The 10,857-nt window shown below is 40.1% G+C and overlaps 1 protein-coding gene and 1 long non-coding RNA gene across 4 annotated transcripts; both read right to left on the bottom strand.

The window, feature by feature from the left end:
- Positions 1-1,673: 1,673 nt before the first annotated feature.
- On the bottom strand, positions 1,674-2,383 carry LOC119911538. The gene is made up of 2 exons (XR_005445905.1): positions 2,104-2,383; positions 1,674-1,882 (listed from the first exon to the last, which is right to left on the bottom strand). It is a non-coding gene; the product is annotated as an uncharacterized LOC119911538 (long non-coding RNA).
- A 657-nt stretch (positions 2,384-3,040) lies between these two features.
- LOC119911535 lies at positions 3,041-8,843 on the bottom strand. Of its 3 annotated transcripts, none has more exons than XM_038730439.1 (6): positions 8,599-8,843; positions 5,799-7,208; positions 5,033-5,151; positions 4,758-4,864; positions 3,983-4,077; positions 3,041-3,099 (listed from the first exon to the last, which is right to left on the bottom strand). In XM_038730439.1, the coding sequence occupies exons 1-2, from the start codon at positions 8,672-8,674 to the stop codon at positions 6,595-6,597; spliced, it is 690 nt and encodes a 229-aa protein (XP_038586367.1). In that variant the 5' UTR covers positions 8,675-8,843; the 3' UTR covers positions 3,041-3,099; positions 3,983-4,077; positions 4,758-4,864; positions 5,033-5,151; positions 5,799-6,594. The 3 variants fall into 3 exon arrangements, with proteins under 3 accessions (XP_038586367.1, XP_038586366.1, XP_038586369.1); XM_038730438.1 differs by lacking the exons at positions 3,041-3,099; positions 3,983-4,077; positions 4,758-4,864 and adding exons at positions 4,590-4,644; positions 5,270-5,469; positions 5,588-5,682; XM_038730441.1 differs by lacking the exons at positions 3,041-3,099; positions 3,983-4,077; positions 4,758-4,864 and adding an exon at positions 4,590-4,644.
- Between the last annotated feature and the right edge of the window lie 2,014 nt (positions 8,844-10,857).

Here is a 10,857-nt window from a genome sequence, read left to right as displayed (position 1 = left end):
CAGATCCACAGACCCTGGAGTGCTGAGTTCACTTAACAACTGCCTTTGTGAAGTTAAAAAATGGATGTCAAATAATTTCCTCCAGCTGAACTCAGACAAAACTGAAATCCTGGTCATCTGGTCCCAGCAGATGGCAAATCAAATACTGCCATCTGCTGGTTCCCTAGTAAATCACATTAAGCCTGTGGCAAAGAACCTTGGTGTTTGGTTTGATAGTAATTTAAATTTCGAGCAGCACACCACAAAGCTTGTTCAATCATGTTTTTATCAACTTAGAAATATAGCAAAAATTCGATCTATGTTAACTTTTAAGGACACCGAGACCATTTTACACGCCTTCATCTCATCACGCCTGGATTATTGCAACAGCCTTTTCACCTGTTTAACCCAAAAATCTACCGATCGATTCCAGACTGTCCAGAACTCAGCTGCCAGGCTTTTAACCAGAACAAAGAAATATGACCACATTACTCCTATTTTAGCTTCATTACACTGGCTCCCAGTATGTTTTAGAATTGACTTTAAAATTCTAAGTCTATTTAAAATTCTCTTCATGGCCTCTCGCCTTGTTATATTTCTGAACTTTTAGTCCCATACACACCAGCACGTACCTTGAGATCCTCGGGCAGAGGTCTGCTGTCTGTTCCAGAGTCTCGACTGAAAACTAAAGGGGACAGAGCGTTTGCTGTCAGGGCCCCGAGGCTCTGGAAGAGCCTGCCCGAGGAAATCAGGTCGGCTGAGTCAGTGAACTCTTTTAAGTCCCTTCTTAAAACATACTTTTATAGGAGAGCCTTTCCCGATCTTATTTGACTTTATTTTATCCCTTTTATTTTATTGTATTTTACTAATTTTATATTTATCTTAAACGTGTATTTTAGTCTTTTAAGGTCTTTTTAGGGACTTTCGTATAACGCCGGGAGGCTCCACTGAAACAAGTAAATAACATAAATGCTAAATAAATGTCAACATTTTCGTTCACCTACATTTTTTATTTTTGTATTCAATGTATTTTCAAAGGACCACAATTCATCTAAGTCTAAGTTACAGTTAAATCCAAAAGTGAGGGCCTATTAGGTCTGAGGGTTTTTCATCCCACAACTGCAGGTTTTTCTTATTTTTGAAGACAGAAATATAGGAAGGATTTAAAATATAGGCCTATCAGACGTTATTCGCTGAATATGATTTGCAGTGTATAATGCCAAGGTAAATCCAGACCAATGACTACCTAGAGAACCTGTCCTTTACGCCATAACCTAACCTTTCAAACCAAGCACAGTTCTGCAGGTTTAAAAATACATGACCATCAGTAAAATAAAGTAAACACATGCCCATTTCTGTACAGCTCTTGACATCTGATTTCTTGTCATATTATTCATAGAGGTAAAAACTATTTAAATGTTTAGAAGAATGATACAAGTATTCAGTTCTTCATTTATGTGTTTGACCTGATGTTGAGAAAAATCATTAACCTTGAACTGACTGAGAAAATAGTACAATGTAAGTTATCACAGCCCTTTGATCATTTATATTGATGTAACCTGTGGGAGAACACGACGATTTTCATGCTGACTTTACTGTTTAAACCAACGTCATCACTCAGATGTGCTATTTTTAATTCATTTGACACTAAATCCCTTATTAAGACCCTTAAAGTACTATTCACACACTTTACCTTGTCCAGTGAATATGTTTTATTTATTAAGGACAAAAAGCAGGTTGAACACAAACATTAATGATGTTCATCATGGGACTACACAGCCACATGTCAGAAGAATAAATTCAGTGTTGATTTTGGTCTTCTTGATGACAGACAGGAAGATGTTCGAGACAATAAACTGTCTGTGATGCTGCTGCAGATGAGGAGACGTCTCGCTCGTCCTCCCTTGAGTTACATAAAAACAGACAAGAGGGAATAAAACTTAATAACTTCAGCAACAAGGTGAACACATGAAGTATTGGTGTTCATTCTGAAAACATCAAGAGAACATAAAATAAATGCACATTTATTAGAAAGGAGGATGAGAGGAAAGATTACGAGGGCAGATAAGAGGGAATAATACTTAATAACTTCAACTATTATAATGAAGAAGAATGAATACATACTTTTCATTTATGCGGTCTCCTTGTCTCATGTCGTCTGGTCTTGGTCTGGACTCACTCTGGACTCAGTCTGGAGTAGTGTCGTTCTCGTTTCCTCTCCTCTCAGTGAAAGACAAATGCAGAAAACTAGTTAATAACTTTAGCAAAAAGGCTGAAGGAGGAGAACTATTGATCACAGTAGGAATTCTGATAACATCAAATAAATGTGCATTTTCCCTTTAAAATGAGCGAGTTCCTGCGATGGACTGGCGACCGATGTCTGCTGGGATTGGCTCCAGCCCCCACGACCCTGTACACAGGATAAGCGGTTGACGATGGATGGATGGAGTTCACAGTTCAGGCTGTCTCCTCTCCTCTCTTCTCTTGTCGGTTCTTGGTCTAGACTTGGTCTGGACTTCGTCCTCGTTTCCTCTCCTCTCTCTAAAATACAAATGGCAGAAAAAAGAATAACAGTTAATAACTTCAGCAATAAGGCTGAAGGAGGAGAACTATTGATCACAGTAGGAATTCTGCTAAAAAAAAAAAAATGTGTATTTACCTTTTTAAATGAGCGAGTTCCTGCGATGGACTGGCAACCTGTTCAGGGTGTGCCCGCCTTTCGCCCGATGTCAGCTGGGATTGGCTCCAGCCCCCGCGACCCTGTACACAGGATAAGCGGTTGACGATGGATGGATGGAGTTCACAGTTCAGGCTGTCTCCTCTTTTCTCTTGTCGGCTCTTGGTCTGGACTCAGTCTGGACTAGTGTTGTCCTCGTCTCCTCTCCTCTCTGTAAAAGACAAATGGCAGATAAGAGACTTCAACTGAGGTAAACCACTAGTCCAACTGGAAGTTGCATATTATTAATGCTAACTTGATAAAATCAAATAAATGTGTATTTACCTTTTCAGTGAGCGAGTTCACAGTTCAGGCTGTCTCCTTTCTTCTCATTGTCTGATCTTGGTCTAGACTTGGTCTGGACTCAGTCTGGACTTGCTTCGTCCTCGTTTCCTCTCCTCTCTCTAAAAGTTAAATGGCAGAAAAAAGAACAAGAGTTAATAACTTCAGCAATAAGGCTGAAGGAGGAGAACTATTGATCACAGTAGGAATTCTGATAAAATAAAATAAATGTGTATTTACCTTTTTAAATGAGCGAGTTCCTGCGATGGACTGGCCACCGATGTCAGCTGGGATTGGCTCCAGCCCCCACGACCCTGTACACAGGATAAGCGGTTGACGATGGATGGATGGAGTTCACAGTTCAGGCTGTCTCCTCTCTTCTCTTGTCGGCTCTTGGTCTTGACTTGATCTGGACTAGTGTTGTCCTTGTTTCCTCTCCTCTCTGTAAAAGACAAATGGCAGAAAAAAGAATAACAGTTAATAACTTCAGCAATGAGGGACACAGTAGATCTATTGATAAATGTAGGAATTCTGATAATAAATAAATGTTTATTTACCTTTTCAGTGAATGAGTTCACAGTTCAGGCTGTCTCCTCTCTTCTCTTGTCGGATCTTGGTCTAGACTTGGTCTAGACTTGGTCTGGACTTCGTCCTCGTTTCCTCTCCTCTCTCTAAAATACAAATGGCAGAAAAAAGAATAACAGTTAATAACTTCAGCAATAAGGCTGAAGGAGGAGAACTATTGATCACAGTAGGAATTCTGATAAAATCAAATAAATGTGCATTTACCTTTTAAAATGAGCGAGTTCACAGTTCATGCTGTCTCCTCTCTTCTCTTGTCGGATCTTGGTCTGGACTAGTGTCGTCCTTGTTTCCTCTCCTCTCTGTAAAAGACAAATGGCAGATAAGAAGAATAACAGTTAATAACTTCAGCAATAAGGCTGAAGGAGGAGAACTATTGATCACAGTAGGAATTCTGATAAAATAAAATAAATGTGCATTTACCTTTTAAAATGAGCGAGTTCACAGTTCATGCTGTCTCCTCTCTTCTCTTGTCGGATCTTGGTCTGGACTAGTGTCGTCCTTGTTTCCTCTCCTCTCTGTAAAAGACAAATGGCAGATAAGAAGAATAACAGTTAATAACTTCAGCAATGAGGGACACAGTAGATCTATTGATAAATGTAGGAATTCTGATAATAAATAAATGTTTATTTACCTTTTCAGTGAGCGAGTTTACAGTTCAGGCTGTCTCCTCTCTTCTCTTGTCGGCTCTTGGTCTAGACTTGGTCTGGACTTCGTCCTCGTTTCCTCTCCTCTCTCTAAAATACAAATGGCAGAAAAAAGAATAACAGTTAATAACTTCAGCAATAAGGCTGAAGGAGGAGAACTAATGATCACAGTAGGAATTCTGATAAAATCAAATAAATGTGCATTTACCTTTTAAAATTAGCGAGTTCCTGCGATGGACTGGCAACCTGTTCAGGGTGTGCCCGCCTTTCGCCCGATGTCAGCTGGGATTGGCTCCAGCCCCCGCGACCCTGTACACAGGATAAGCGGTTGACGATGGATGGATGGAGTTCACAGTTCAGGCTGTCTCCTCTTTCTCTCTTGTCGGATCTTGGTCTGGACTCAGTCTGGACTAGTGTTGTCCTCGTCTCCTCTCCTCTCTGTAAAAGACAAATGGCAGATAAGAGACTTCAACTGAGGTAAACCACTAGTCTAACTGGAAGTTGCATATTATTAATGCTAACTTGATAAAATCAAATAAATGTGTATTTACCTTTTCAGTGAGCGAGTTCACAGTTCAGGCTGTCTCCTCTCTTCTCTTGTCGGATCTTGGTCTGGACCTGATCTGGACTAGTGTTGTCCTTGTTTCCTCTTCTCTCTCTATAAGTCAAATGGCAGATAAGAGACTTCAACTGAGGTAAACCATTAGTCTAACTGGAAGTTGCATATTATTAATGCTAACTTGACTGCGGAGCCCTACACAAGCAAAAACGAACTATTGATCACAGCAGGAATTCTGATAATAACATCAAATAAATGTGTATTTACCTTTTCAGTGAGCGAGTTCACAGTTCAGGCTGTCTCCTTTCTTCTCATTGTCTGATCTTGGTCTAGACTTGGTCTGGACTCAGTCTGGACTTGCTTCGTCCTCGTTTCCTCTCCTCTCTCTAAAAGTTAAATGGCAGAAAAAAGAACAAGAGTTAATAACTTCAGCAATAAGGCTGAAGGAGGAGAACTATTGATCACAGTAGGAATTCTGATAAAATAAAATAAATGTGTATTTACCTTTTTAAATGAGCGAGTTCCTGCGATGGACTGGCCACCGATGTCAGCTGGGATTGGCTCCAGCCCCCACGACCCTGTACACAGGATAAGCGGTTGACGATGGATGGATGGAGTTCACAGTTCAGGCTGTCTCCTCTCTTCTCTTGTCGGCTCTTGGTCTAGACTTGGTCTGGACTTCGTCCTCGTTTCCTCTCCTCTCTCTAAAATACAAATGGCAGAAAAAAGAATAACAGTTAATAACTTCAGCAATAAGGCTGAAGGAGGAGAACTATTGATCACAGTAGGAATTCTGATAAAATAAAATAAATGTGTATTTACCTTTTAAAATGAGCGAGTTCACAGTTCATGCTGTCTCCTCTCTTCTCTTGTCGGATCTTGGTCTGGACTAGTGTCGTCCTTGTTTCCTCTCCTCTCTGTAAAAGACAAATGGCAGATAAGAAGAATAACAGTTAATAACTTCAGCAATGAGGGACACAGTAGATCTATTGATAAATGTAGGAATTCTGATAATAAATAAATGTTTATTTACCTTTTTAAATGAGCGAGTTCACAGCGAGTCTCCACTCCTTTCGTCTTCTTCTTTTTGTTTCCATCCTTCACAAACAGCTCTGTGTTTATTACTTTGTCCACAGCTGGTTGCTGCAGTTGGTTTGGAGAGAAGTGCAGGTGGAATTAATATCTTCCTTCTTTCGATCAAGCTGTTTCTGTCCTCTCCCTCTTCTGTCAGTCTGTTCTTGCTGCTCGTCCTGCCTGTCATTGGTGGATCAGTAGTGTTGTAGGTTTGACTCTGTCCCTGCAGCTGTAATGTCTCTTTCCTCACTCACTGCAATCTGCAGCTTGATCTGAACTGTTGATGAGTCGGCAACAATAAAGCTGGACGTGTTTCTCGCTCAAGAAAACACATTCATCCATAACGGAAGACTCGGAAGAAATTCATCTAAAGTCCTTTTGCTGTCCCCGGCTGCAGGGCAGACTTGTGTCTTGCAAGCGTGGCAAGTGGCAACCTGTGAACTCCCCGAGTTCCCCGTAGTTTCACCACGTCAGACACACAGGCCAGCTCTAAGAAATAAAGAAAGGTGCAAGACGCACCAGTGCAAGACGCACTGAAAACACTGAGCCTGTGTGCTACATCCATGATGAACAAACTATATACATATATACAATATTTACCCCTCAGACAACCACATGTTTCATATGGTGCAGGGGCCCCGGTGCAAGACGCTACCAGGGGCCTGACAAGCCCTGCCAAAAGCAAAGGCCAGCCCTGAGGAGTAAAAACTAAAGGTCTTTCATGCCACCCTGCCAGCAAGACGATAAAAAGTCAGTCACACTCTCAGGCGTTTCTTTGGTCGAGTGCTGCTCTCTTCCTCAGTGCCCTTCCTCTTCTTCCTCAGAGTCCGTGCACAATACGTGGACTCTCTGGTGAACTGGCAGAGGACGGACATGAGAATGCGACCGTCTCCGCTGTAGTCACTCACTCTCCAGCGGTTGGTCACCTCGGTGCCTTCAAAGCGGGACCCAGTGGAGATGACTCTGGTCACAGTCTCGCCATCAAACTCCATCCGTCGGACACAGTTCCTGGGGTCGGCCCTCAGGGCCCCCAGCTCCGTCCTCTCAGGATGAGCTGCAGTCAGTATATTAGGAGCTGAAGAGCTCAAGCCTGCAGTGGGAACCAAAATACCAGCTGGTTCGTCCGTTAAAGAGGGTGTGGTGTTCTCCCTCTCCTCCTGGTCCACGGGGACGAAGGGTGTGGCCGTCTGACGTGTCCGTAAGGACCCCTTGAATGGAATCAAAGGGAAGTCCTTGGAGCCTGTGATGAGGTGGTGGTACATGCTCAGGATGGACTCCCTCATGGAGGCGACACTTGTGCTGCTCAGAGGACGGTTCCTCAGGTTGGTCACGATCATCTGAAGAACGCGTCCTGGCCGAGGCAGAGCAGCTGAATGGAAAGAAAAGAAAAACATCACTCACGTTAGTCAGGAAGCCCAGATTAAGAAGTCAAAATAGCATTTATGACTTAAAGTTCACATCGTTTTACACAGAAGATCATAAAGACTATGATTATTTATGTTGTTCAAGCTCAGCATGAATAATGTGAAGACTGTACAACACAACATTAAACAACTTTGGATCCAACTAACATCTTTTAAATATTAAAAAGTTTTTCAAAGGTCCTGCTGTTAGATCATGACACTTGGTGGAAGTTACATTTGAATGAAATACAATTTCAGTTCTTCACATGGACTGAAGTCTGTCTCTCTTACAATAACATGTAAAATATGGTGTCTGTTTCATTTCTATTCTTGTATTTAATGAAATTAAAATCAGAAAAGATGAAAATGCAACTTTCACTGTGAGTGAAAACTATTTGTTAGCTTCATTTAATCAAAGTGTAAGCAGCTTAAATTTTCTCGAGCATATTTAAAAACACACATGTTGACTGGTGTGCTGCGTAGAGATTTAAATCTTTCCCACAATAAACTTTTCCAGAAAAGTTAGTCTACTTGTTTCTTGACTTAAGAAAAAAATCCAGAGTCGAATGCTGCTGCAACATAATGTTAAAATAGTTTTCCAGGACAAAACAAGATTTCCCAGGACATTATTTTACTGTTTGTTCTCTTTTGCATGTGTTTTTCATTACTGGAAAATTGGTCAAATGTTTTCCAGGTTTTCCAGGACAGGTGTGTATATTACTACAAAGACGTCAAAGTGCCAAAGATGATATTTTGATCATGTAGTGAGCACAAGGAAAGCTGAGTATTTATTATTCAATGAGTTGGTAAAAATAAAAACTCCTTGAAGGTTGTAGGCTAACTTTTCCATAAACTTATGGACCAAACATCCCTGGACACCTGCATCTGCAGTGTTTACATGCCGACTCAGAATCATAAACAAACAACAGGTTGACCACACTGACGTCAGACGTCTGCCTGTGACTAGTTGTAATATTTGATGTCGTTTCCATGGCGCCTGCAACATACACAACTTTTAGCGCTTTTTAAAAAATGGCGCGGTCGCGATCTTTGTCTTTAAATTAACCTGGACAACCCCCTAAAAATAATTAGCAAGTTTTATAAATCACTATAAATTGTTTCATCTGCCTCGTGCTCTCTCAGTAAAATCCATCGTGTTAATTAATTATTGTAATGCCGAGATAACAAGTTTAATGTAGGTTTAGTAGGCTATTTTAATGCTGTTCTGGCCAAATATTTTCAAACAACATTACAGAACTTATATTTATATTGATAAATATTGTATTAATTTATGATTTAACGTAGTATATTTTGTTGTGTTTAATCATGATATAGATGTGGTCTAATGTGTTTTACCATAGCGGTCATCCAGCAAACGGACGATGCCTAAAGTCAGCAGTTGTTCCTCACGGCAGAAACCACTGGAGACCATTTTTTTCCTCACTGCAACAGCTGCTTTCTCACTTCCAGATGTTCAGCAGAGATCTTTTCTTTAATGTCTGTCACCTTTCAACAAGTTAGCACTTTTTCCACAGGTGAAGAGTTTCACTTGTCAAAGGTCAGCAGCTCCTGTCAGCGTTCAGGTGCAGAAAGAAGTTCGAACTTTGACCTCCGCCTTTATAGGGCCCGCGCAACGCGTCAGTCCTCATCACCATGACGACCACAAATTCACTGCTGTATTACAATAAATAATTTATTTTGAATTCATGATTTGACGGTTCTTTAATAGTCATTAACTGTCTTGTAGACTATAGTCCGAAAAATAATTGCCAACTGTTTTGATAGGCTAATGATGAACCGTTTCAGACATTACAAATGCCAAACATTTGATCATTTTCTTTGTTGTAAGTCAGCAAACGAGTGAATACCTTGAAAGACATGAAAGAATTGGCAGATGTCGTCTTGGGCTGTGAGACTGTGTGATGGACATTTAGTCACTTTCTGACATTGATCAGGCACACAGCCTACAGCCTATGTTAGGGGTATATTTTTCCCAAATATCACCCGAATTCGAATTTCTATCAGACACACATTATTATTATTTTCTTTTGTATTAACGCACAAACACAACTTCATGAAATGTATGAAATTAATTGTCCTTATGTCATTTATATGTAGCTTTGGCAATATTGTTGCTGTACATTCATGCCAATAAAGCTACTTTGAATTTGATATTTCTGCTCTCTTTGTAGGCTATTTATTTCAATAAAATGTAATTATTTTACAAGGTACAAGGTTGTTTATTTGTCATTATACAGCACAAGGCTGCATTTTTTGAATTTGCATGGGGTGAATGTAAACAGCAGTAACCAGATGATAGTATGAAAGTTTCATCTTCACAATACAACAATGCAACAGTCTGACATTTGGGAAACAGATTCCATCTTGACTGAGGCCTACACAGTTACACTTCCACCAACACTTCAGTGCACACCTCAATAAACATCTTGCTAAAATAAACATATCAGCTTTAATCACGGAGTTTTTATTGTGAAAAAACAATACAATAAAATACTACTATCCAATGAAAATGATAAAGAAGACATAGAAATACTCCATTACAAGTGAAAGTTCTGTATTTGGATTTTACCTCAAACAAATGTATTGAAGTATTAAAGTAAAAGTACTGATTATGCAGAATGTGCCCTTTCATTTTGTTATATTATTGTGTATATCATATCATTGCTGAAGACAAATCCAGTTTTTGAGTACTTGATGGATGTAGTTATTTTCCACCACAGAAATGACACAATTCTGGATCTGTTGACTTTCAACACTAGAGGGAGGCATTAAAAAATGCCAACTGCAGACAAACAACCCAGAAAAGGGTGATTTTTGTATATGTTTATTTTTCCAGGATGTAATTTGAGATGTGTTGGTGGAAATGTAATTGTGTATAAGTGGTGCTGTACAACCCGTGACCACTTTATTAGGTACAACTGTACAGGGTTTTATATGCTGCCACTGATGGTCTTGATGAGTAGCAGCTGTGAGTGATCAGCAGGAAGCCAGGAGAGAGACAACAGCATACACACACAAAACACAGAGAGACATACTATAGACAAAGACTGAATCCCAATTTCCACAGCCGGATCTTGAGCTAATGTGCGATGGATTACAACTGAAGCACAATATAAAATCAAACAATAAGGGACTTGTAGTGCAGGTTTTTATACTTAATCTTGGAGGAAGGAAGGAAAGAATGAAAAAAAATCTTTCCTTGATTCTTTCACTCCTTCCTTGATTCCTTGAATCCTTCCTTCCCTGATTCCTTCATTCCCTCCTTAATTGCATCCTTCCTTGATTCCTACCTTTCTTCTTGCCTTTATTCTTTCCTTGATTCCTTCACTCCTTCCTTCCTTCATTCCCTCCTTGATTCCTTGATTAAAAGAATGGAAAGAAGGAATAAATAAATTCCTTCCTTGATTCCTTCATTCCCTCCTTGATTCCTTGATTCCTTCCTTCCCTGATTCCTTCATTCCCTCCTTAATTGCATCCTTCCTTGATTCCTACCTTTCTTCTTGCCTTTATTCTTTCCTTGATTCCTTCACTCCTTCCTTCCTTCATTCCCTCCTTGATTCCTTGATTAAAAGAATGGAAAGAAGGAATAAATAA

The sequence above is a fragment of the Micropterus salmoides genome, unplaced genomic scaffold (assembly GCF_014851395.1).
Source record: "Micropterus salmoides isolate LMB-PRFRI ecotype aquatic unplaced genomic scaffold, ASM1485139v1 Ms_hic_scaffold_2, whole genome shotgun sequence".
NCBI lineage: Eukaryota > Metazoa > Chordata > Actinopteri > Centrarchiformes > Centrarchidae > Micropterus > Micropterus salmoides.
The sequence above is the reverse complement of the archived record's forward strand: the minus strand, read 5'-3'. Positions and strand labels throughout refer to the sequence as shown.